Here is a 27,827-nt window from a genome sequence, read left to right on the forward strand (position 1 = left end):
GTCAGACACAGAATAGGGCCCTATTCCCTATATAGTACACTACTATAGACCAGGGCCTTATTCCCTATGTAGTGTACTACTATAGACCAGGGCCCTATTCCCTATATAGTGGCACTACTATAGACCAGGGCCCTATTCCCTATATAGTGCACTACTTTAGACCAGAGCCCTATTCCCAATATAGTGCACTACTATAGACCAGAGCCTCGGATGGTGTACCTATGTAGGTTATAGGGTGTCAATCTGGAATCAGACGCGTTCACTCCCTCAACTCAACCCCCCCCCCCCCCCCCCCCCCCCCACACACACACAACTTGTTGAGCCAGTGGTGATGGAAAAAAAGTGATGTCACTGGGTCCGTCTGAAACGCTGTCTCTGTCTGGGTGTTGTGTATGTGTGTGTTGTGGTCAGGGTGGCTCACAGGGCTGGGTTGACCTTTGAAGGGTGTGTGTGTGTGTGTGTGTGGCTGCACACACACTTCTAGAACACAGGTGGGTCTGGGTTGGAGGCTTTGTTTGTAAATGTGTGTGTGTGTGTATGTGTGTGTGTGTGTGTGTGTGTGTGTGTGTGTGTGTGTGTGTGTGTGTGTGTGTGTGTGTGTGTGTGTGTGTGTGTGTGTGTGTGTGTGTGTGTGTGTGTGTGTGTGTGTGTGTGCGTGCGTGCGTGCGTGCGTGTGTATATGTGTGTGTGGTGTTGGTATTGTCATACAATTTCCATGCACAGCTTGCGACCTCGTTACACCAAATCTCATTTTTTGAGTCATTGTTCCTAAGCCTGACTTTTAAAACCTGTCTCAATATTGAAGTGTGCAACAACAAAAAAGCAATAACTAAACTCTTAATTCTTAGCCATTACATGTAGCTGGTTTTGGCAGATATTTTTTATTGAATAGAAGGGATTAAAGATCCAATGCAGTCATTTTTATCTCGATATAAAATCATTTCTGGGTATAAAAGGAAGTTGTCACACCCTGACCATACTGAGCTGATTATTCTCTATGTTGGTTAGGTCGGGGTGTGATTAAGGGTGGGTTATCTAGGGGAATTAGATATCTATGTTGGCCTGGTATGGTTCTCAATCAGAGGCAGCTGTTTATCGTTGTCTCTTATTAGGGATCATATTTAGGCAGCCATTTTCCCCATTGTGCTTTGTGGGATCTTGTCTAGGTATAGTTGCCTGTGAGCACTGCTCTGAGCTTCACGGTTCGTTTGTTATTGTTTTTGTTCTTTAAGTTTCTCTTCCAAATAAAAGGATGGAAACATACCACGCTGCATCTTGGTCCATATAACGATCGTGACAGAAGTATCTTACTGTGAATGTTTAAAATAAAATTGTCAAAAAGAAACAAAAAATAGCCTCTTAGCAAAATTTAATTTCTCGAGCAAGAAATTTTGCTGAGACTGTCGGCCTATTGGGAGAGACGTGTAACCTGAAAACTATCTGTTATTGGCAGAGGGCAAAACTCTCTTTGTTATTGGTCTGACAACTAATACCACCTGGTGATGTCAAGCTGAAATTTCACGCGGTCTTTTCAAACAGCTCTAACACTAAAAGTGCGTTATCGTCATTGTCACAGTATTATTCCAACCTCATAAACTCCATTCGGACAGGATTAGTTTTACTGGGGGAGGTTAGGTCATTTTAGTCCCGTCCGAATCTGCCATGTCAATCATTTTTAGATGGCAGGGGAGTAACATTTCCAGCCAGAATAATCTACGTTTTTTTTGGTGAACTCCAAGGCAACCTCTGATAATGCTAGCAACAGTGAAGAGGTGACTCCGGGATGCTGGCCTTCTAGTTCCTCTGTCCAGTGAAGAGGTGACTCCGGGATGCTGGCCTTCTAGTTCCTCTGTCCAGTGAAGAGGCAACTCCGGGATGCTGGCCTTCTAGTTCCTCTGTCCAGTGAAGAGGTGACTCCGGGATGCTGGCCTTCTAGTTCCTCTGTCCAGTGAAGAGGTGACTCCGGGATGCTGGCCTTCTAGTTCCTCTGTCCAGTGAAGAGGCGACTCCGGGATGCTGGCCTTCTAGTTCCTCTGTCCAGTGAAGAGGCGACTCCGGGATGCTGGCCTTCTAGTTCCTCTGTCCAGTGAAGAGGTGACTCCGGGATGCTGGCCTTCTAGTTTCTTTGTCCAGTGAAGAGGCGACTCCGGGATGCTGGCCTTCTAGTTCCTCTGTCCAGTGAAGAGGCGACTCCGGGATGCTGGCCTTCTAGTTCCTCTGCCCAGTGAAGAGGTGACTCCGGGATGCTGGCCTTCTAGTTCCTCTGTCCAGTGAAGAGGTGACTCCGGGTACTGGCCTTCTAGTTCCTCTGTCCAGTGAAGAGGTGACTCCGGGATGCTGGCCTTCTAGTTCCTCTGTCCAGTGAAGAGGCGACTCCGGGATGCTGGCCTTCTAGTTCCTCTGTCCAGTGAAGAGGCGACTCCGGGATGCTGGCCTTCTAGTTCCTCTGTCCAGTGAAGAGGTGACTCCGGGATGCTGGCCTTCTAGTTCCTCTGTCCAGTGAAGAGGAGACTCCGGGATGCTGGCCTTCTAGTTCCTCTGTCCAGTGAAGAGGCGACTCCGGGATGCTGGCCTTCTAGTTCCTCTGTTCAGTGAAGAGGTGACTCCGGGATGCTGGTCTTCTAGTTCCTCTGTCCAGTGAAGAGGTGACTCCGGGATGCTGGCCTTCTAGTTCCTCTGTCCAGTGAAGAGGCGACTCTGGGATGCTGGCCTTCTAGTTCCTCTGTCCAGTGAAGAGGTGACTCCGGGATGCTGGCCTTCTAGTTCCTCTGTCCAGTGAAGAGGCGACTCCGGGATGCTGGCCTTCTAGTTCCTCTGTCCAGTGAAGAGGCGACTCCGGGATGCTGGCCTTCTAGTTCCTCTGTCCAGTGAAGAGGCGACTCCGGGATGCTGGCCTTCTAGTTCCTCTGTCCAGTGAAGAGGCGACTCCGGGATGCTGGCCTTCTAGTTCCTCTGTCCAGTGAAGAGAACAGACGCCTCACAAGTCCTCAACTGGCAGCTTCATTAAATAGTACCCGCAAAACACCAGTCTCAACGTCAACAGTATGAATATGTATGAACTTTCCAATTTGTAAGTCGCTCTGGATAAGAGCGTCTGCTAAATGACTTAAATGTAAATGTAAACAGTGAGGAGGCGACTCCGTGATGCTGGCCTTCTAGGCAGAGTTCCTCTGTCCAGTGTCTGTGTTCTTTTGCCCATGTTAATCTTTTCTTTTTATTGGACAGTCTGAGAGATGGCTTTTTCTTTGCAACTCTGCCTTGAAGGCCAACATCCCGGAGTCGCCTCTTCACTGTTGACGTTGAGACTGGTGTTTTGCGGGTACTATTTAATGAAGCTGCCAGTTGAGGACTTGTGAGGTGTCTGTTTCTCAAACTAGACACTCTAATGTACTTGTCCTCTTGCACAGTTGTGCACCGGGGCCTCCCACTCCTCTTTCTATTCTGGTTCGAGCCAGTTTGTGCTGTTCTGTGAAGGGAGTAGTACACAGCGTTGTACGAGATCTTCAGTTTCTTGGCAATTTCTCACATGGAATAACCTTCATTTCTCAGAACAAGAATAGACTGACAAGTTTCAGAAGAAAGTTCTTTGTTTCTGGCTATTTTGAGCCTGTAATTGAACACACAAAATGCTGATGCTCCAGATACTCAACTAGTCTAAAGAAGGCCAGTTTTATTGCTTCTTTAATCAGGACAACAGTTTTCAGCTGTGATAACATAATACCAAAAGGGTTTTCTAATGATCAATTAGCCTTTTAAAATGATAAACTTGGATTAGTTAACACAACGTGCCATTGGAACACAGGAGTGATGGTTGCTGATAATGGGCCTCTGTACACCTATGTAGATATTCCATTAAAAATCAGCCGTTTCCAGCTACAATAGTCATTTACAACATTAACAATGTCTACACTGTATTTCTGATCAATTTGATGTTATTTTAATGGACAAAATAATGTGATTTTCTTTCAAAAACAAGGACATTTCTAAGTGACCCCAAACTTTTGAACGGTAGTGTACATTTATAGGCCTAGTTAGTTGTCCGGTGGTGGTAACTTACCAGTTATCTCATCATCATCCTCCTCCTCCTCCATTATCATCATCATCACCACCACCTTACATACCATTCAGCCAGGGCAGTGGGTGGGTGTTAGCACCAGATTGGCAGACACACTCAGTTTCAAAAGGGGTTTTGGCTAGATGGAGTTGGACAGAAGCAGGTTAGGATAACTAAAGGAGTGGGTTAGGAGAATTAGGTTAAGGTTAGGATAACTAAAGGAGTAGGTTAGGAGAATTAGGTTAAGGTTAGGATAACTAAAGGAGTAGGTTAGGAGAATTAGGTTAAGGCTAGGATAACTAAAGGAGTAGGTTAGGAGAATCAGGTTAAGGTTAGGAAAAGGGTTAGGTCTAGCTAAAGTTCTACATTTGTCCCTGCCACGACTCAAACAGGCAACTTTTGGTCCATAGCTCTACTTTTTCGAGTCACAACCGTCAAACGGGTGGTTTCCAGAAACACAGGCTGAAGCTGCATGAGCTCAGAAGGTGAAGTTTCCTTGGAAAAGCCTACAGAAAGCGACCTTCACAGTAATGTGGGGTTTCCTGTTTTTTCAGAAATGGAAGAGAAAATAAAAATGTAACTGTTTTTTTTTTAAATGATTGATGAGGGAATATAATTGTCTTTGGGAACATCTTTGATGCTGGGATATTTCTTCCAATTTTTAATGATCAAAGTTAAAGTAAATGTTCGTATTGTTGTTGGAATAGATGTATTATAGCCTAGCCGTAATGCTAACGAAGAGGTATTTTAACGTTGCTCTGATCGGTTTAATCTTTCTCCTTGCCAGGATTTCAGTTAGGATTGGAGCAGTGCGACAGACCCTAGTTCTGCATTTAGAAGTAACTTAAATGACCATTTTAAATTTAAAGAGGCTTTATTGGCATGGGATATATGTTTACACTGCTATAACGCAAGTAAAATAGATAATAAACAAAAGTGAAATAAACAATAAATAAATGAACAGGTAAACATTACACTCACAGAAGTTCCAAATGAATAAAGACATTTAAAATGTCATATTATGTCTATATATGGTGTTGTAACGATGTTGTAACGATGTGCACATAGTTAAAGTACAAATGGTAACGCCAATGTCACGTAGCAAGCTGCCTCACTCTAACCTCTCTGTTGTATTTGAACCGCTCAACAGGAGAGCTCTCTACTCTACCGTCTGTGCAGAGGTGTGTATTTAGCCAGAAATACTGGTTATAATGGGTTTGGTCGACAGTGCAGGAGACTGCCGACTGACTGATCTACAAATCACCTCGCATCATAAATAACTACTCATTATTATTTGTATCATCAGTCAATCAGTCACCATTTACCCACAATGCTTCGTGGATTTTATGCTCTCTAACACGGCCAATGACTAGATGCCTACGTCTCTGCCCTAATAATGGGATTCGTTGTCCACAGAGCGCAACGGCTTTTTCCTCTCTTTGGATTGGTGGAATTCCAGGCATTATTCTGCACCGTTTTAGTTAAAGTGGTGTCACAATATCTATGAATGTAAACACTTTTGCAGTAAAATATGTTTACACAACCGTCAATTTCACATACGGTTTTGTTTTAACTCGGGTAGGGGTATCTAAAAAAAAAAAAGGGGTTTATGGCTGTCGGAAAGTCAAAGATTGTCTATTATATTAAAGATATTCGAGTCACCACTCTAACAATGGAATTACATGTCCGAAAAGATGGAAGGAAGGCGAGATCAGGTGTGACCATTCTAGCCAATGAGGTGGAAGATAAGAGTGCGAACAACAGGCCATAGAGATAGATAGTTGGCTCATCTTTGTCACTGTACCATTACAGGGTCTATGACAACATGGGCAGCGCCATTGACGCAATTTCCATTTTAAAATAGTCAATGTGATTCTTCTTCACTGGCTGATTGCTCCCAACTCATAGGAATCCTCACCCAGTTGAATACTTTAAAATAGTGGAAGCCCTCAATGACAATGCCCATTCTAAAACCGGTTATATCCATTAGGCGTCATCTATCTATCTCTATGACAAGAGGAACTCTAAAATAAAGTCGTCCAAAATGCGTCCACTCCTATCTGTGCATTCGTAACAATCTTAGTCATTACGATAATTCTATTCGATAAAATAATCTCACGTAGCAAATTAGTAATTATATTTTTTGTTGACCAAATTCAACATTCTTTCATTGACCTCCATACAAACTATTCCTCACTTCGTGGACAGATTTTGGGCGGAGTAAGACCTCTCGCTTCGCCTATTCCTATATGGACGCATGACATGTTACAACAAACGCTGTGAGCCAAAAACCGCCTGTACACGGCCGAAAGGAGAAGTATAAGGGAACATGTCCCGGCACAGAAATGTCCGAGGCTACAACTATGATGAAGGTTAGATTCTGTGAAAGTGCTAGTGGCGGTTTTTGACCCTCCGATGCAAGGCCTGAACTAACCAACTTGTTATCTAGCTAGCTAACGTTAGCCGACTAGCTTGATAAGCGTCAAATTATTGCTGTCGTGTCCTATTTGGGCTGTCAATTGCAATTGGTGCCACATGCCGTAACATTAACATAAAGGAATATATTTCAGAGTACTGAGTCTAACTATTTAGCTAATTTAACTAAGGCAACTCTTATCGCCGGCATGTGTCAATATTATTGTTTAGTTAGCTAGCTAGCTAGTTAGCTTTTCAAGTTCCACTCACTGAAGCTGGCCAGTAGTATACCAGTATCGCGATACTCATTAGTATCGTGGCAAGGAAACGAACCATGAGGCGTATTTAAAGCTGCACTGGACAGATCGCTCCACCGTTTCCTGGTTGCTAAAATTCTAATAGTTTGCCTTATTTCAGTTAATGTGGCAAAACAAGCGAGTATAATGTAGAGAGTCATTCAACCATCTAAACCGCTGAGAAATCTACTTTCCATAACCAAAAGTAGAGTATTTCCAGCTGTTTAGAGCTGGTGTACAACACTTAAAGTAAGAGAAGCAAAAACGAAACTTAAGAACAGGAAGCATAGAAATAGCGCACATAGAACAGATCTACCTCTTCTTAGACTGGCTTTCAATGAGAATGACAGATCTGTAACTCACATTTCTATGTGAATTTGGTCGAATTGCCCAAAATGTTAGTTATATACAGTGCATTCGGAAAGTATTCAGACCCCTTCACCTTTTTCCACATTTTGTGACGTTACAGCCTTATTCTAAAATTGATTAAATTATTATCATTATACCTCATCAATACAATACCTCATAATGACAAAGCGAAAACTCGCTGTTTATTATCTATGCATAGTCACTTTAGAAATGACCTCGACTAACCTGTACCCCATTGACCCGGTACACGTGTCCTCTGTATATAGCCTTGTCATTGTTGTGTCATTTTCTTGTTACTTTTTTATTTAATTACGTTTCTTTTACTTTAGTTTATTTGGAAACTCTTTAGTTTATTTAGAAACCCAATGGTCACTCTGACAGAGGTCCAGAGTTCCTCTGTGGAGATGGGAGAACCTTCCAGAAGGACAACCATCTCTGCAGCACTCCACCAATCAGGCCATTATGGTAGAGTGGTCAGACGGAAACCACTCCTCAGTAAAAGGACGACATCAACGACATCGACGACATCCGATCCTCGTTTGCTAAGTCAAACGACACCGCTGGTTCTGCTCACACTGCCCTACCCTGTGCTTTGACCTCTTTCTCCCCTCTCTAGATGAAATCTCGCGTCTTGTGACGGCCGGCCGCCCAACAACCTGCCCGCTTGACCCTATCCCCTCCTCTCTTCTCCAGACCATTTCCGGAGACCTTCTCCCTTACCTCACCTCGCTCATCAACTCATCCTTGACCGCTGGCTACGTCCCTTCCGTCTTCAAGAGAGCGAGAGTTGCACCCCTTCTGAAAAAACCTACACTCGATCCCTCCGATGTCAACAACTACAGACCAGTATCCCTTCTTTCTTTTCTCTCCAAAACTCTTGAACGTGCCGTCCTTGGCCAGCTCTCCTGCTATCTCTCTCAGAATGACCTTCTTGATCCAAATCAGTCAGGTTTCAAGACTAGTCATTCAACTGAGACTGCTCTTCTCTGTGTCACGGAGGCGCTCCGCACTGCTAAAGCTAACTCTCTCTCCTCTGCTCTCATCCTTCTAGACCTATCGGCTGCCTTTGATACTGTGAACTATCAGATCCTCCTCTCCACCCTCTCCGAGCTGGGTATCTCCGGCGCGGCCCACGCTTGGATTGCGTCCTACCTGACAGGTCGCTCCTACCAGGTGGCGTGGCGAGAATCTGTCTCCGCACCACGTGCTCTCACCACTGGTGTCCCCCAGGGCTCTGTTCTAGGCCCTCTCCTATTCTCGCTATACACCAAGTCACTTGGCTCTGTCATATCCTCACATGGTCTCTCCTATCATTGCTATGCAGACGACACACAATTAATCTTCTCCTTTCCCCCCTCTGATAACCAGGTGGTGAATCGCATCTCTGCATGTCTGGCAGACATATCAGTGTGGATGACGGATCACCACCTCAAGCTGAACCTCGGCAAGACGGAGCTGCTCTTCCTCCCGGGGAAGGACTGCCCGTTCCATGATCTCGCCATCACGGTTGACAACTCCATTGTGTCCTCCTCCCAGAGTGCTAAGAACCTTGGCGTGATCCTGGACAACACCCTGTCGTTCTCAACTAACATCAAGGCGGTGACCCGTTCCTGTAGGTTCATGCTCTACAACATTCGCAGAGTACGACCCTGCCTCACGCAGGAAGCGGCGCAGGTCCTAATCCAGGCACTTGTCATCTCCCGTCTGGATTACTGCAACTCGCTGTTGGCTGGGCTCCCTGCCTGTGCCATTAAACCCCTACAACTCATCCAGAACGCCGCAGCCCGTCTGGTGTTCAACTTTCCCAAGTTCTCTCACGTCACCCCGCTCCTCCGCTCTCTCCACTGGCTTCCAGTTGAAGCTCGCATCCGCTACAAGACCATGGTGCTTGCCTACGGAGCTGTGAGGGGAACGGCACCTCCGTACCTTCAGGCTCTGATCAGGCCCTACACCCAAACAAGGGCACTGCGTTCATCCACCTCTGGCCTGCTCGCCTCCCTACCTCTGAGGAAGTACAGTTCCCGCTCAGCCCAGTCAAAACTGTTCGCTGCTCTGGCACCCCAATGGTGGAACAAACTCCCTCACGACGCCAGGTCAGCGGAGTCAATCACCACCTTCCGGAGACACCTGAAACCCCACCTCTTTAAGGAATACCTAGGATAGGATAAAGTAATCCTTCTAACCCCCCCCCCCCCCCCTTAAAAGAGTTAGATGCACTATTGTAAAGTGGTTGTTCCACTGGATATCATAAGGTGAATGCACCAATTTGTAAGTCGCTCTGGATAAGAGCGTCTGCTAAATGACTTAAATGTAAAATGTAAATGTAAAAGGCACATGACAGCCCACTTTGAGTTTACCAAAAGCACCTAAAGAGCTCTGACCATGAGAAACAAGATTGTCTGGTCTGATGAACTCTTTAGCCTGAATGCCAAGCGTCATGTCCGGAGGAAACCTGGCACCATCCCTACGGCGAAGCATGGTGGTGGCAGCATCACGCTGTGGGGATGTTTTTCAGTGGCACGGCCTGGGAGACTAGTTAGGATCGAGGCAAAGATGAACGGAGCAAAGTACAGAGAGAACCTTGATGAAAACCTGCTCCAGAGCACTCAGGACCTCCGACTGGGGCGAAGGTTCACCTTCCAACAGGACAATGACCCTAAGCACACAGCCAAGACAACGCAGGAGTGGCTTGGCTTCAGGACTCTGAATGTCATTGAGTGGCCTAGCCAGAGCCTGGACTTGAATCCGATCGAACATCTCTGGAGAGACCTGAAAATAGCAGTGCAGCGACGCTCCCCATACAACCTGACAGAGCTTGAGAGAATCTGCAGAGAAGAATGGGAGAAACTCCCCAAATACAGGTGTGCCAAACTTGTAGCTTCATACCCAAGAAGACTCGATGCTGTAATCGCTGCCAAAGGTGCTTCAACAAAGTACCGAGTAAAGGGTCTGAATACTTACATAAATGTAACATTTCAGTTTGAATTTTAATACATTTTCTAAAATGTCTAAAAACCTCTTTTTGCTTCCATCGTTATGAGGTATGGTGATGTCATTATGGGGTATTGTGATCTCATTATGGGGTATTGTGATGTCATTATGGGGTATTGTGTGTAGATTGATGAGGAAAAAATACAATTTAATACATTTTAGAATAAGGCTGTAACGTAACAAAATGTGGAAAAAGTCAAGGGGTCTGAATACTTTCTGAATGCACTGTAGTTAATTGTTTATTTTCAGCATTCAATCCCTGACTAGGCATTGGCCTCGTCAGAGTTGCTGACTAGGCCAAGTAGCCATTTGAATGAAAGCATACAGTCTGTGTTTGTGTGTGTGTGTGAGTGAGTGAGTGATTACGATGTGTGTTTATGTGGGACCTAGCTAGCTACCTGCCTCTGTTAACTGTATCACTTTCCCTGATGTTTCTGCAGACCTTGACGATGACGACATGTACGGACAGTCTGTTGATGATGACTACTGCATCTCCCCTGCTACAGGTCTGTCTGTCACACCACCCTAGTACAGTACACAAGTTCTGTATACTGCATCTCCCCTGCGACAGGTCTGTCTGTCACACCACCCTAGTACAGTACACAAGTTCTGTATACTGCATCTCCCCTGCTACAGGTCTGTCTGTCACACCACCCTAGTACAGTACACAAGTTCTGTATAGTGCATCTCCCCTGCTACAGGTCTGTCTGTCACACCACCCTAGTACAGTACACAAGTTCTGTATAGTGCATCTCCCCTGCGACAGGTCTGTCTGTCACACCACCCTAGTACAGTACACAAGTTCTGTATAGTGCTTCTCCCCTGCTACAGGTCTGTCTGTCACACCACCCTAGTACAGTACACAAGTTCTGTATAGTGCTTCTCCCCTGCGACAGGTCTGTCACACTACTCAAGTCAAATCAAGTCAAAATGTTATTCGTCACATGCTTGGTAAACCGCAGGTCTGGACTAACAGTGAAATGCTTACTTACGGGCCCTTCCCAACCACGCAGAGAGAAAGAACATAGATAAGTCATAGAAAAGTGAAACACGTAATAATAAATACACAATGAGTAACCTTAAATCAGGGATCAGCAACTAGATTCATTCATATTTTAAAAAAGAAGAAATTGACCGCAAAAAAGCCCACACAGAGATAATATTTGACTAAAACATAATAATTTAAAACCTTGCTTACATTTATATAGGATCACATATCTCTCTGTTATGCGTGGGAATACTTTGGCACCGATTGCCAGAATTAAAATCACAAGGAGCTGATTTGCTGGTATTTTTTAAGTCCAAAAAGAAGAAAAAAGAGGTGTATGGATATTATTTATATATATATATATTATATTATATATTGCTCTGAACTTAAGGGCCAAATAAAATCACCCCCAGGTCGCCAGTTGGGGAACCTGCCTTAGACGATGTCTGTGTGTCTGAAATGGCATCTCATTCCCTATATCGCCCAGTGCTTTTGACCAAATAATGTCTCATTTGGATTTAACCCTCATTCAGGACAAACAGTGAATTGCTTTGCCACATTTTTTTTTTTTACAGTATTATTTAAGTACCTTGTTGCAAACAACAAGGCAAAGGGTGGCTACTTTGAAGAATATAAAATGTAATTTGATTTGTTTAACACTTTTTTTGGTTACTACATGATTCCATATGTGTTATTTCATAGTTCTGATGTCTTCACTATTAATCTACAATGTAGAACATAGTAAAAAATAAATAAAAACCCTGTAATGAGTTGGTGTTTCCAAACTGTCGACTGGTGCCGTAATTCCACCTTGACAACAAAACAATCTCAATTTAATTTATTTTAAATTCAGGCTTTAACGCAACAAAATGTGGGAAAATGTGAAGGGCTGTGAATACCTTCTGAAGACACTCCTCCTGAAGTTCTGAAGACACTCCTCCTGAAGACACTCCTCCTGAAGACACTCCTCCTGAAGACACTCCTCCTGAAGTTCTGAAGACACTCCTCCTGAAGACACTCCTCCTGAAGACACTCCTCCTGAAGACACTCCTCCTGAACGACACTCCTCCTGGAGACACTCCTCCTGAAGACACTCCTTCGGGAAGACACTCCTCCTGAAGACACTCCTCCTGAAGACACTCCTCCTGAAGTCCTGAAGACACTCCTCCTGAAGACACTCCTCCTGGAAGACACTCCTCCTGGAAGACACTCCTCCTGAAGTCCTAAAGACACTCCTCCTGAAGACACTCCTCCTGAAGACACTCCTCCTGGAAGACACTCCTCCTGGAAGACACTCCTCCTGGAAGACACTCCTCCTGGAAGACACTCCTCCTGGAAGACACTCCTCCTGGAAGACACTCCTCCTGAAGACACTCCTCCTGGAAGACACTCCTCCTGAAGACACTCCTCCTGAAGACACTCCTCCTGAAGACACTCCTCCTGGAAGACACTCCTCCTGAAGTCCTGAAGACACTCCTCCTGAAGACACTCCTCCTGGAAGACACTCCTCCTGAAGACACTCCTCCTGGAAGACACTCCTCCTGGAAGACACTCCTCCTGGAAGACACTCCTCCTGGAAGACACTCCTTTTAGTTGCCTTGATATTTTTATTTTACCTTTATTTAACTAGGCAGGTCCGTTAAGAACAAATTCTTATTTTCAATGACGGCCTAGGAACAGTGGGTTAACTGCCTTGTTCAGGGGCAGAACGACAGATTTTTTTTCATCGTCAGCTCAGGGATTCGATCCAGCAACCTTTCGGTTACTAGTCCAACGCTCTAACCACTAGGCTACCTGCCGCCCCCAGTGATAACGTTGAGTAAACTAGACATCTACACACTTCCATATCGACTAATCTGATATTAAAGGTTGAGTTAAGTAAGAATTGTCCATAAACCAAAAGTTTCTATTATGTGTAAATATTTTTTATTAGTTAATGACATAATGTAGTTATTTTTGTTAGCTGAAATATTTTTTTTGATTTAAATAAAAAATGGCGCTAGTTGTTTCGAACAGATTCACAACACACGGGAAGTTGTCGCGCTCCGAGGCACGTGTTGCTAGGAAACCCTCCTGCTGTTGCCTCGGCAGGCTCCCTCCATGGCTGAAGCCGGTGTGAGAAACGTGCTAACAAAACACGTGTGCTATGAAGCTAAACTAATACTGCACTCTGACCCACAACTTCTTTGCTAGATTCATTAAAGACAAAGCGAGGAAAGTGAACTTCAAAACGTGATGAAATTTTGTTGTAATTTGCAGCTGTTGTTGGTAATGAATTCGCTAGCTTCTGATATGACTTACTGCATCTTTAAGTAACATCGTCCCTCCTGGTTATCTCTAAAAGGCCACCGTGTCAGAACTCAGAACACTGATTGTGACACATTGTTGACATTCCCAAGCACTGTGATTGGCTCTTGAGTGATCCGTTGTGTGTGTTCTGTGGTATCCATAGCGGCCCAGTTCATCTACTCCAGCAGGCAGGAGAGGCCCAACGTTGAGCCACCCCTAGAGGAGGAGGGGATGGAGGAAGATGAGGCCATACCCACCTCTCCCACCCTCACACACAACCTCAACCCCCTGGACCAAGGTACCCTTAACCCCCCCACCCCCACCCTCACACACAACCTCAACCCCCTGGACCAAGGTACCCTTAACCCCCCCACCCCCACCCTCACACACAACCTCAACCCCCTGGACCAAGGTACCCTTAACCCCCCCACCCCCACCCTCACACACAACCTCAACCCCCTGGACCAAGGTACCCTTAACCCCCCCACCCCCACCCTCACACACAACCTCAACCCCCTGGACCAAGGTACCCTTAACCCCCCCACCCCCACCCTCACACACAACCTCAACCCCCTGGACCAAGGTACCCTTAACCCCCCCACCCTCACACACAACCTCAACCCCCTGGACCAAGGTACCCTTAACCCCCCCACCCCCACCCTCACACACAACCTCAACCCCCTGGACCAAGGTACCCTTAACCCCCCCACCCCCACCCTCACACACAACCTCAACCCCCTGGACCAAGGTACCCTTAACCCCCCCCCCCCCACCCTCACACACAACCTCAACCCCCTGGACCAAGGTACCCTTAACCCCCCCACCCCCACCCTCACACACAACCTCAACCCCCTGGACCAAGGTACCCTTAACCCCCCCCCCCCCACCCTCACACACAACCTCAACCCCCTGGACCAAGGTACCCTTAACCCCCCCCCCCCACCCACACACACAACCTCACCCCCCTGGACCAAGGTACCCTTAACCCCCCCACCCCCACCCTCACACACAACCTCAACCCCCTGGACCAAGATACCCTTAACCCCCCCACCCCCACCCTCACACACAACCTCAACCCCCTGGACCAAGGTACCCTTAACCCCCCCCCCCCCACCCTCACACACAACCTCAACCCCCTGGACCAAGGTACCCTTAACCCCCCCACCCCCACCCTCACACACAACCTCACCCCCCTGGACCAAGGTACCCTTAACCCCCCCACCCCCACCCTCACACACAACCTCAACCCCCTGGACCAAGGTACCCTTAACCCCCCCACCCCCACCCTCACACACAACCTCAACCCCCTGGACCAAGGTACCCTTAACCCCCCCACCCCCCCCCACCCACACAACCTCACCCCCCTGGACCAAGGTACCCTTAACCCCCCCACCCCCCCCCCTCACACACAACCTCAACCCCCTGGACCAAGGTACCCTTAACCCCCCCACCCCCCCCCACCCACACAACCTCACCCCCCTGGACCAAGGTACCCTTAACCCCCCCACCCCCACCCTCACACACAACCTCAACCCCCTGGACCAAGGTACCCTTAACCCCCCCACCCCCCCCCACCCACACAACCTCACCCCCCTGGACCAAGGTACCCTTAACCCCCCCACCCCCCCCCACCCACACAACCTCACCCCCCTGGACCAAGGTACCCTTAACCCCCCCACCCCCCCCCTCACACACAACCTCAACCCCCTGGACCAAGGTACCCTTAACCCCCTGGAAGGTGATTTTCATCTGTAACATGATTCAACTCTTATTAGAACCCCTGAATTAACAGTGTGAGTGTCTCCACAGGCAAGTTGTACTCGTGTCTGGACCAGATGCGTGCAGTGCTGGGTGATGCCGTGCCGGAGTCAGTCCTTACCCAGGCTGCCTTGCGGTGCGCCTTCGACCCTCAGAGAGCCCTGGATGCCGTTCTATCAGACGAGAGCGCCGAGCTGCCGCCCCTGGACGCCAGAACCAATAACGACGCACCACTGCCGCAGAGAGCAAATAAGGAGACGGCGGTTGTACCAAGAGCCAATCAGGAAGCCTCAGTTGCACCGCGACCAGAGAAAGGTATGGACTAGAGCAGGGAGCACATCGGACCAGGGCCCGGTTTCCAGATGGCTAATTTAGGTTTACAGGGAGTTTTAACGATGCGTCTTTCCTACAACGACCGAAGATCAGCTTTCTCTGTTCAAATCTTTCCTTAATTATTATTTTATTAAAAAAAAATCATTATTTCACAATACTGACGATGGATCAGAGCCTAGAGATATTAATACCACCTACAGCTGCTAATATTGATTAGGGTTATTCTAACGCAGTAATAATGGTCTGAATCACAGATCTGACACATCGGCGCTCACGTTAGACTGTAGCCTACGAGTAGCAATATGACACGTATGTCTGTAGGGTTGAAATAGGCCCCCACCCCAGATAGTGACAGTGATGGCAACACTAGCTGCAGTAACCCATGGAGAGGGGGGGGGGCACACTAGGACAATCAGAGAGGGGGAATATTATTTTGGCCCTGGTGGCACAGAAATAATCAAAGGTCTGACTGTACAGAGGTGCTTGGTGAGATGGGTTGACAACGGGGGGGGACGGGGGGGGGGGGGAACAGGTGTGTGTGTGTGGGTGTTGAGGGGAAGGGAGGGTATATCTGACATTGGTTAATTAAATCTCTCCATTCTTGCTCCATGTTGCATGGCCGTCTCAAACAGCTACAACTCTATATGCATCACACACATCAAGTCTTCTCTCGAGTTGGGCTCGGGGATGGAACAACTGTTGAACATCTGAGCTTGTGGTTGTTGGTGGGGAGAGAGAGAGAGAGAGTGTGTGTTTGTGGGGAGAGAGAGAGAGAGAGTGTGTTTGTGTATATCCCATATCTGTTGCTAAGGGGTAATGATGTTGGGGACAAAATAGGATGAATCACAATTGTTTGCTAAAATTAAATTTTTATAATGCCGATCCTGGTTAAAGGTAGCGATCCTTCGTATGAACTATCAACATTAATACTCATATTATTTGTTCATTGTAGAAATAAATTAAGATATGCAAGATTTTTTTAGTATGTACATTGCCTTCAGAAAATGTTCAGACCTCTTGACTTTTTCCACATTTTGTCACGTTGCAGCCTTATTCTAAAATGGATTAAATAAATAAAATTCCTCAGCAATCTACATACAATAACCCATAATGACATCACAATACCCCATAATGACATCACAATACCCCATAATGACATCACAATACCCCATAATGACAATATGAAAACAGTTTTTTTTTTTTAAATGTACCTTATTTACATAAGTATTCTGACCCTTTGCTATGAGACTCGAAATTGAGCTCAGGTGCATCCTGTTTCCATTGCTCATCCTAGAGATGTTTCAACTTGACTGGAGTCCAGCTGTGGTAAATTCAATTGATTGGACATGATTTGGAAAGGCACACACCTGTCTATATAAGGTCCCACAGTTGACAACCCATGTCAGAGCAAAAAAGCATGAGGTCGAAAGGAATTGTCCGTAGAGCTCCGAGACAGGATTGTGTCGAGGAACAGATGGAACAGGGAAGGGTACCAGAAACAATTTAAACAGGCCTGTTTCTTGTTATTTGTATCATGAATATGAATTGTGGGGGCAGATATTTTTTAATACTAAAGCAGTAGACCATTATGACCTCACTAAAGGCTTCCGTCACAAGTTATACTGAAATCAGAACTGGTTCTCTCGCAGCTTAGTAAGAATGGCTCACCCCAAGAAAGGTCTTGCTCCCTTTATTCAGATTACAACCTCTCACTTTATTCAGATTACAACCTCTCCCTTTATTCAGATTACAACCTCTCCCTTTATTCAGATTACAACCTCTCCCTTTATTCAGATTACAACCTCTCCCTTTATTCAGATTACAACCCCTCCCTTTATTCAGATTACAACCTCTCCCCTTTATTCAGATTACAACCTCTCCCTTTATTCAGATTATAACCTCTACCTTTATTCAGATTACAACCTCTCCCTTTATTCAGATTACAACCTCTCCCTTTATTCAGATTACAACCTCTCCCTTTATTCAGATTACAACCTCTCCCTTTATTCAGATTACAACCTCTCCCTTTATTCAGATTACAACCTCTCCCTTTATTCAGATTACAACCTCTCCCTTTATTCAGATTACAACCTCTCCCTTTATTCAGATTACAACCTCTCCCTTTATTCAGATTACAACCTCTCCCTTTATTCAGATTACAACCTCTCCCTTTATTCAGATTACAACCTCTCCCTTTATTCAGATTACAACCTCTCCCTTTATTCAGATTACAACCTCTCCCTTTATTCAGATTATAACCTCTCCCTTTATTCAGATTACAACCTCTCCCTTTATTCAGATTATAACCTCTCCCTTTATTCAGATTACAACCTCTCCCTTTATTCAGATTATAACCTCTACCTTTATTCAGATTACAACCTCTCCCTTTATTCAGATTACAACCTCTCCCTTTATTCAGATTACAACCTCTCCCTTTATTCAGATTACAACCTCTCCCTTTATTCAGATTACAACCTCTCCCTTTATTCAGATTACAACCTCTCCCTTTATTCAGATTACAACCTCTCCCTTTATTCAGATTACAACCTCTCCCTTTATTCAGATTACAACCTCTCCCTTTATTCAGATTACAACCTCTCCCTTTATTCAGATTACAACCTCTCCCTTTATTCAGATTACAACCTCTCCCTTTATTCAGATTACAACCTCTCCCTTTATTCAGATTACAACCTCTCCCTTTATTCAGATTATAATCTCTCCCTTTATTCAGATTACAACCTCTCCCTTTATTCAGATTACAACCTCTCCCTTTATTCAGATTACAACCTCTCCCTTTATTCAGATTACAACCTCTCCCTTTATTCAGATTACAACCTCTCCCTTTATTCAGATTATAACCTCTCCCTTTATTCAGATTACAACCTCTCCCTTTATTCAGATTATAACCTCTCCCTTTATTCAGATTATAACCTCTCCCTTTATTCAGATTATAATCTCTCACTTTATTCAGATTACAACCTCTCCCTTTATTCAGATTATAACCTCTCCCTTTATTCAGATTATAACCTCTCCCTTTATTCAGATTATAATCTCTCACTTTATTCAGATTACAACCTCTCCCTTTATTCAGATTATAACCTCTCCCTTTATTCAGATTATAACCTCTCCCTTTATTCAGATTATAATCTCTCCCTTTATTCAGATTACAACCTCTCCCTTTATTCAGATTATAATCTCTCACTTTTGGTTGTTTGAAAATGAAATCATCTCCAAAATATTGCTATTTTTAACCATAGAAAGTTGGTTGCAATTTCAGTTTAATCCACCAGAAAAGACAGAACAAATATTACAACAAATATTATGGTTAAACTCTAATATACTAATTGATAAAAATGTTTGTAAATAATATCATATCAGGGACTGGTGGAGTTATGTTACACATGCAGCTAGCAAACATAGATATGGAAAAGTTTTCTCTACCCAAAATTGCAGCATTACAGCAGAACTGGAAGAGACAAGTAGAAGGGAGAAAAAGTAAGGATCTTGTCTGTCGGCATTAAAGACCATCATTGGTTAAAGAAATCTGTGATAAATATAAAAGTATTCCAGATTCATTTAAGGACCAAAAAATGTACAGCTGTGACATGTAGATTGCAAAATAGTAGGGAAGAGATTTTCGATGTACAGATTCCATGGCACAACTGATACACGAAACGACGCTGGATTCAAAACTTAGTTTTCAAGTAAAATTTGTTTAAAAAATTCTTGCTACCAATAGAATGTTTAAAAAAATAAATATATATATATATATATACAGTACCAGTCAAAAGTTTGGACACACCTACTCATTCAAGGGTTGTAGAATAATAGTGAAGACATCAACACTAGGAATGAGAATGCCAAGAGTGTGCAAAGCTGTCATCAAGGCAAAGGGTGGCTACTTTAGAATTGTTTAACACTTTTTTGGTTACTACATGATTCCATATTGTGTTATTTCATAGTTTTGATGTCTTCACTATTATTCTACAATGTAGAAAATAAAGACAAACCCTGTAATGAGTAGGTGTCAACTTTTGACTGGTACTTTGTGTTGTTGTTGTTCATTTTTGCGATTGAGATAATAATTCAGACGTATTTGTCTCTGTAACCATGTAGGCTATGACTCAACTCTGGAGTAGTCTATTTCGTTTTCATGCCAATGGTTTTTTTTTTTTGACTGTTTTATTGGTTCCATTGCGCCAGGCAAGCTCAATCAAGCTCAGATAAAGTATTTGAAATGATTTGAAATAGTATTCAAAGGTCTGGTTGTCAAACAGCAGAGCGGTTCAGTTTGAAATTAAAAGTGCTTTTTAAAGAAACTAGGGATGCTAATTTCGGTCAAATTTGGTTCCCGACTAACTGACCCTCATTAACCGTTCAAGAAACGGTTACATTTATTTTTTCAAACAGTAAAATGACGTGACCAACAGAAAATACTATCAGAGATGTGTATATAATGACGAGATGTGTTTCAGCCCTAACAATGGGAGTCGTCCGAAGGCAGGCGACACACTTAGGCCCAAAATAAGCCCATAGAAACGCATTGGACTTGTTTTGGAGAGAGTGAAACCTCTCGCTTTGTATCTTCCTCTCATTATACATTATACTGCCTCTAGTTCACATTACATTATACTGCCTCTAGTTCACATTACATTATACTGCCTCTAGCTCACATTACATTATACTGCCTCTAGCTCACATTACATTATACTGCCTCTAGTTCACATTACATTATACTGCCTCTAGTTCACATTCCATTATACTGCCTCTAGTTCACATTCCATTATACTGCCTCTAGTTCACATTCCATTATACTGCCTCTAGCTCACATTACATTATACTGCCTCTAGCTCACATTACATTATACTGCCTCTAGTTCACATTCCATTATACTGCCTCTAGCTCACATTACATTATACTGCCTCTAGCTCACATTACATTATACTGCCTCTAGTTCACATTACATTATACTGCCTCTAGTTCACATTCCATTATACTGCCTCTAGCTCACATTACATTATACTGCCTCTAGCTCACATTACATTATACTGCCTCTAGTTCACATTACATTATACTGCCTCTAGTTCACATTCCATTATACTGCCTCTAGTTCACATTACATTATACTGCCTCTAGTTCACATTACATTATACTGCCTCTAGCTCACATTACATTATACTGCCTCTAGCTCACATTACATTATACTGCCTCTAGTTCACATTACATTATACTGCCTCTAGTTCACATTCCATTATACTGCCTCTAGTTCACATTCCATTATACTGCCTCTAGTTCACATTCCATTATACTGCCTCTAGCTCACATTACATTATACTGCCTCTAGCTCACATTACATTATACTGCCTCTAGTTCACATTCCATTATACTGCCTCTAGCTCACATTACATTATACTGCCTCTAGCTCACATTACATTATACTGCCTCTAGTTCACATTACATTATACTGCCTCTAGTTCACATTCCATTATACTGCCTCTAGCTCACATTACATTATACTGCCTCTAGCTCACATTACATTATACTGCCTCTAGTTCACATTACATTATACTGCCTCTAGTTCACATTCCATTATACTGCCTCTAGTTCACATTCCATTATACTGCCTCTAGTTCACATTCCATTATACTGCCTCTAGCTCACATTACATTATACTGCCTCTAGCTCACATTACATTATACTGCCTCTAGTTCACATTCCATTATACTGCCTCTAGTTCACATTCCATTATACTGCCTCTAGCTCACATTACATTATACTGCCTCTAGTTCACATTCCATTATACTGCCTCTAGTTCACATTACATTATACTGCCTCTAGCTCACATTACATTATACTGCCTCTAGTTCACATTCCATTATACTGCCTCTAGTTCACATTCCATTATACTGCCTCTAGCTCACATTACATTATACTGCCTCTAGCTCACATTACATTATACTGCCTCTAGTTCACATTACATTATACTGCCTCTAGTTCACATTCATTATACTGCCTCTAGTTCACATTACATTATACTGCCTCTAGCTCACATTACATTATACTGCCTCTAGTTCACATTCCATTATACTGCCTCTAGCTCACATTCCATTATACTGCCTCTAGTTCACATTCCATTATACTGCCTCTAGTTCACATTACATTATACTGCCTCTAGTTCACATTACATTATACTGCCTCTAGCTCACATTACATTATACTGCCTCTAGCTCACATTACACTGCATCTAGCTCACATTACACTGCCTCTAGCTCACATTACACTGCCTCTAGCTCACATTACATTATACTGCCTCTAGTTCACATTACATTATACTGCCTCTAGCTCACATTACATTATACTGCCTCTAGTTCACATTACATTATACTGCCTCTAGCTCACATTCCATTATACTGCCTCTAGTTCACATTACATTATACTGCCTCTAGCTCACATTACACTGCCTCTAGCTCACATTACATTATACTGCCTCTAGTTCACATTACATTATACTGCCTCTAGTTCACATTACATTATACTGCCTCTAGTTCACATTCCATTATACTGCCTCTAGCTCACATTCCATTATACTGCCTCTGGTTCACATTCCATTATACTGCCTCTAGCTCACATTCCATTATACTGCCTCTAGTTCACATTCCATTATACTGCCTCTAGTTCACATTCCATTATACTGCCTCTAGCTCACATTACACTGCCTCTAGCTCACATTACACTGCCTCTAGCTCACATTACATTATACTGCCTCTGGTTCACATTCCATTATACTGCCTCTAGTTCAGCAGGTTTCACTCCAGTGAGGAGCCACTCTGGCGCAGTCTGAGGTGACAAACCAGAAAGCGTGGATAGATGGCAGCATTCGTGCAAAACTGAAAGCGCAAACCACCCCATTTAACCATGGCTTGGTGACTGGGAATATGGACGAATACAAACAGTGTAGTTATTCCCTCCGTAAGGCAATCAAACAGGCAAAACGTCAGTACAGAGACAAAAATGAGTCCCAGGTCAATGACTCAGACACGAGTCGTATGTGGCAGTGTCTACAGACAATCACGGACTACAAAGGGCAATCCATCCACGTCACGGACACCGACGTCTTGCTTCCGGACGAGCTAAACACCTTCTTCGCCCGCTTTGAGGATAACACAGTACCACCACTTCTCCGTGGCCGACGTGGCCGACGTGAGTACGACATTTAAGCGTGTTAACCCTCGCAAGGCTGCCGGCCCAGACGGCATCCCTAGCCGTGTCCTCAGAGTATGCGCAGACCAGCTGGCTGGAGTGTTTACGGACATATTCAATCAATCCTTATCCCAGTCTGCTGTTCCCACATACTTCAAGATGTTCACCATTGTTCCTGTACCCAAGAGGGCAAAGGTAACTGAACTAAACGACTACCGCCCCGTAGCACTCACTTCCGTCATCATGAAGTGCTTTGAGAGACTAGTCAAGGACCATATCACCTCCACCCTACCTGACACCCTAGACACACTGTAATTTGCTTACCGCCCCAATAGGTCCACAGACGATGTAATCGCCTGCACACTGCACACTGCCCTAACCCATCTGGACAAGAGGGATACCTTTGTCAGAATGCTGTTCATTGACTACAGCTCAGCATTCAACACCATAGTACCCTCCAAGCTCATCATTAAGCTTGGGGCCCTGGGTCTGAACCCCGTCCTGTCCAACTGGGCCCTGGACATCCTGACGGGCCGCCCCCAGGTGGTGAAGGTAGGAAACAACACCTCCACTTCGCTGATCCTCAACACAGGGGCCCCACAAGGGTGTGTGCCCAGCCCCCTCCCGTACTCACTGTTCACCCATGACTGCATGGACATGCACGCCTCCAACTCAATCATCAAGTTTGCAGACGACACCACAGTAGTGGGCCTGATTACCAACAATGACGTGACAGCCTACAGGGAGGAGGTGAAGGCCCTGGAAGAGTGGTGCTAGGAAAATAACCTGGAGCTGATTGTGGACTTCAGGAAACAGCAGAGTACATTTACATTTAAGTCATTTAGCAGACGCAGAGTACCCCCTTATCCACATCGACGGGACCTTGGCGTACACATAACTGAAATGGTTCACCCACACAGACCGTGTGGTGAAGAAGGCGCAACAGCGCTTCTTCAACCTCAGGAGGCTGAAGAAATTTGGCTTGGCACCTAAAACCCTCACAAACCTTTACAATAGCACAATTGAGAGCATCTTGTCGGGCTGCATCACCGCCTGGTACGGCAACTGTACCGCCTGCAACCGCAGGACTCTCCAACGCATCACCGGGGGCAAACTACCTGCCCTCCGGAACACCTACAACAATCGATGTCACAGGAAGGCCAAAAAGATCATCAAGGACAACAACCACCCGAGCCACGGCATGTTCACCCCGCTATCATCCAGAAGGCGGTCAGTACAGGTGCAGCAAAGCTGGGACCGAGAGACTGGAAAAACAGCTATCTCAAGGCCATCAGACTTAAATAGCCATCACTAGCCGGCTTCCACCCGGTTACTCAACCCTGCACCTTAGAGGCTGCTGCCCTAAATACATAGACATGGAATCACTGGTCACTTTAATAATGGAACACTGGTCACTTTAATAATGTTTACATACTGCTTTACTCATCTCATATGTATATACTGTATTCTATTCTACTGTATCTTAGTCTATGCTGCTCTGACATTGCTTGTTCTAATATTTATATATTCTTAATTCCATTCCTTTACTTTATATTTGTGTATATTGTGTGTATTGTTGTGAAATTGTTAGATATTACTGCACTGTTGGAGCAAGAAACACCCGCAATAACATCTGCTAAACATGTGTATGTGACCAATAAAATGTGATTTGGTAGGATATTCCGCTCCTCAAACTAGGCCCTTGAGCTCCTGTGGTGCTGCCTGACAGATGGTAGGATATTCCGCCACTCAAACTAGGTTCTGGAGCTCCTGTGGTGCTGCCTGACAGATGGTAGGATATTCCGCTCCTCAAACTAGGCCCTTGAGCTCCTGTGGTGCTGCCTGACAGATGGTAGGATATTCCGCCACTCAAACTAGGCCTTTGAGCTCCTGTGGTGCTGCCTGACAGATGGTAGGACATTCCTCACCCTTCACCTTTCGACACGCCCTCACCCGACGACATCGTACGAGCCAATCAGAAGAAGGCCTTCACCCCGAGCATAGGTTGCTAAGGAAGTGGAATGCCTGTTGCTAGGCTACCTCACATGTTCTAGGGAGTAAGGGTAAAGACCCCTAGACGCTGATCTGGGGTCAGTTATGCATTTTTCACCACTAATGGTTAAGGTTAGGCTTGAGGAAAGGGAAGCTGATCCTAGATCTGTACGTAGGGGAAACTTCACCCTGGAGTGTAGGGTGCTAAGGAAGTGGACTTGACTGTCTGACTATAGGCTGCTTCGTACGCCAAGCAAGGAACATGGATTCAAGATCAACAACATGGATACTCGGCAGTTGGAGGTTTAGAAAAGAAAGTGAATTTCCCAAAACTGCTCTTTGAAAGTATTCTGAGAATTCTATTGAGAGAGAGAGAAAACAACATTGTGGATTGTGTTTTTTGTAATCAGGAACAGTGGCTTTTTGTTGGATTTTGTATATTCTATAATCTGTTTGAGTGTGAATCTCTTTTTTAAAATTTATTTAAGAAAGATGAGATAAATCCCTTTATGTTCAGAAGGAAAGAATAGTGATATAGGCGAGAGGGGCTGTGCAGCTGCTATTGGAAATATGCACCAGTTAACCATTGTTCTGGCTCACCACCTGTGTGTGTGTGTGTGTGTGTGTGTGTGTGTGTGTTTGGAGGGGGAGACGTTTGAGTTTAGAAGACACCTGGAGTTTTTCCCATGACTTAACACACACTATTGTTTCACTAACCTTGTCGGGACACACAATTTATAACCATTCAAAGTCCTATTTTCCCTAACCTTAACCCCAGAACCTAACCTAATTCTAACCCAGATACTAATTCTAACCCTAAACCTAATTTTAAACCTAATTCTAACACTAAACCCCCTTGAAATAGTATTTGTCCTTGTGGGGACCAACAAAATGTCCCCAGTTGGTCAAATGTTTGTTAGTTTACTATTCTAGTGGGGACTTCCGTTCCCTACAAATATAGTTAAACACGTCCACACACCAGTGGTTTAAAAATACTTTAAAGTAATACTTAAGTAGTTTTTGGGGGTATCTGTACTTTACTATTTATGTTTTTGGACAACTTTTACTTTTACGTCACTACATTCCTAAAGAAAATAATGTACTTTTTACTCCATATATTTTCCCTGACACCCAAAAGTACTCGTTACATTTTGACAGGAAAATGGTCCAATTCACACACTTAAATAGATCATCCCTGGTCATCCCTACTGCCTCTGATCTGGAGGACTCACTAAACAGAGAACATCCCTGGTCATCCCTACTGCCTCTGATCTGGAGGACTCACTAAACAGAGAACATCCCTGGTCATCCCTACTGCCTCTGATCTGGAGGACTCACTAAACAGAGAACATCCCTGGTCATCCCTACTGCCTCTGATCTGGAGGACTCACTAAACAGAGAACATCCCTGGTCATCCCTACTGTCTCTGATCTGGAGGACTCACTAAACAGAGAACATCCCTGGTCATCCCTACTGCCTCTGATCTGGAGGACTCACTAAACAGAGAACATCCCTGGTCATCCCTACTGCCTCTGATCTGGAGGACTCACTAAACAGAGAACATCCCTGGTCATCCCTACTGCCTCTGATCTGGAGGACTCACTAAACACACATGTTTCATTTGTAAATGATGTCTGAGTGTTGGAGTGAGCCTCTGGCTTTCCGTACATTTAGAAAACAAGAAAATGGTTCCATCTGGTTTGTTTAACATAAGGAATCTGAAATTATTTATACTTTTACTTTTACTTTCGATACTTAAGAATATTTTAGCAATTATGAGTCACACACACACACACACACACACTCTTGAACCGCTTTAATGGTTTGCATGATCGTAAGGATGACATGAAGCACGAATGGAATAAAAAATGTGTTAAAGTGAAGGCCTTTTTGTCCATCAAAACAATGAAGCTATTCACTTTCCTTTAAAGAGGTCGAGTTGTTTCCATTGACCCAAATGGCACCCTATTCCCTATGAAGTGCACTATTGACTAGGGCCCTTAGGGCTTGGACTATAAGCTATAGGGAAAAGCTTTAGTGTATAATAGTGCATAATATAGGGAATAGCATCCCGTTTGAGACACCCGCAGGCAGACAACGGCTAGGCTACCTGGGGCGGCAGGTCAGAGCGTTGGACTAGTAACCGAAAGGTTGCAAGATCAAATCCCAGAGCTGCCAAGGTAAAAATCTGTCGTTCTGCCCCTGAACAAGGCAGTTAACCCACTGTTCCCCGGTAGGACGTCATTGAAACTAAGAATATATTCTTAACTCTCTTGCATAGTTAAAAAAAGGTAAAATAAATAAAATCAAATCAAACAGCTGAGGTTTGTTAATAATAATGAAATAAAGATGTTCATTTGTGTACTCTGATCAGGTCTCTCTCTCTGGGTGATCAGGCCTCTCTCTCTCTGGGTGATCAGGCCTCTCTCTGGGTGATCAGGCCTCTCTCTGGGTGATCAGGCCTCTCTCTCTGGGTGATCAGGCCTCTCTCTGGGTGATCAGGCCTCTCTCTCTCTGGGTGATCAGGCCTCTCTCTCTCTGGGTGATCAGGCCTCTCTCTCTCTGGGTGATCAGGCCTCTCTCTCTCTGGGTGATCAGGCCTCTCTCTGGGTGATCAGGCCTCTCTCTGGGTGATCAGGCCTCTCTCTCTCTCTGGGTGATCAGGCCTCTCTCTCTCTCTGGGTGATCAGGCCTCTCTCTGGGTGATCAGGCCTCTCTCTGGGTGATCAGGCCTCTCTCTGGGTGATCAGGCCTCTCTCTGGGTGATCAGGCCTCTCTCTGGGTGATCAGGCCTCTCTCTCTCTGGGTGATCAGGCCTCTTTCTCTGGGTGATCAGGCCTCTTTCTCTGGGTGATCAGGCCTCTTTCTCTGGGTGATCAGGCCTCTCTCTGGGTGATCAGGCCTCTCTCTGGGTGATCAGGCCTCTTTCTCTGGGTGATCAGGCCTCTTTCTCTGGGTGATCAGGCCTCTCTCTGGGTGATCAGGCCTCTCTCTCTCTCTCTGGGTGATCAGGCCTCTCTCTCTCTCTGGGTGATCAGGCCTCTCTCTCTGGGTGATCAGGCCTCTCTCTCTCTCTGGGTGATCAGGCCTCTCTCTCTCTCTGGGTGATCAGGCCTCTTTCTCTGGGTGATCAGGCCTCTCT

The 27,827-nt window shown here is 44.8% G+C and overlaps 1 protein-coding gene across 9 annotated transcripts in view; it reads left to right on the forward strand.

The window, feature by feature from the left end:
• The first annotated feature begins 6,068 nt into the window (after positions 1–6,068).
• The window catches only part of LOC139555927 (HBS1-like protein), an 86,032-nt gene continuing 64,273 nt past the window's right edge, over positions 6,069–27,827 (forward strand). The window contains exons 1-4 of one of the 9 annotated variants that reach the window (XM_071369312.1): positions 6,069–6,426; positions 10,566–10,631; positions 13,566–13,700; positions 15,212–15,475. In XM_071369312.1, coding sequence (XP_071225413.1) covers positions 6,384–6,426; positions 10,566–10,631; positions 13,566–13,700; positions 15,212–15,475 — 508 coding nt within the window. In that variant the 5' untranslated portion in view covers positions 6,069–6,383. The other 8 variants (XM_071369310.1, XM_071369313.1, XM_071369311.1 and 5 more) reach the window with 8 other exon arrangements.

The sequence above is a fragment of the Salvelinus alpinus genome, chromosome 27 (assembly GCF_045679555.1).
Source record: "Salvelinus alpinus chromosome 27, SLU_Salpinus.1, whole genome shotgun sequence".
Classification (NCBI taxonomy): Eukaryota; Metazoa; Chordata; class Actinopteri; order Salmoniformes; family Salmonidae; genus Salvelinus; species Salvelinus alpinus.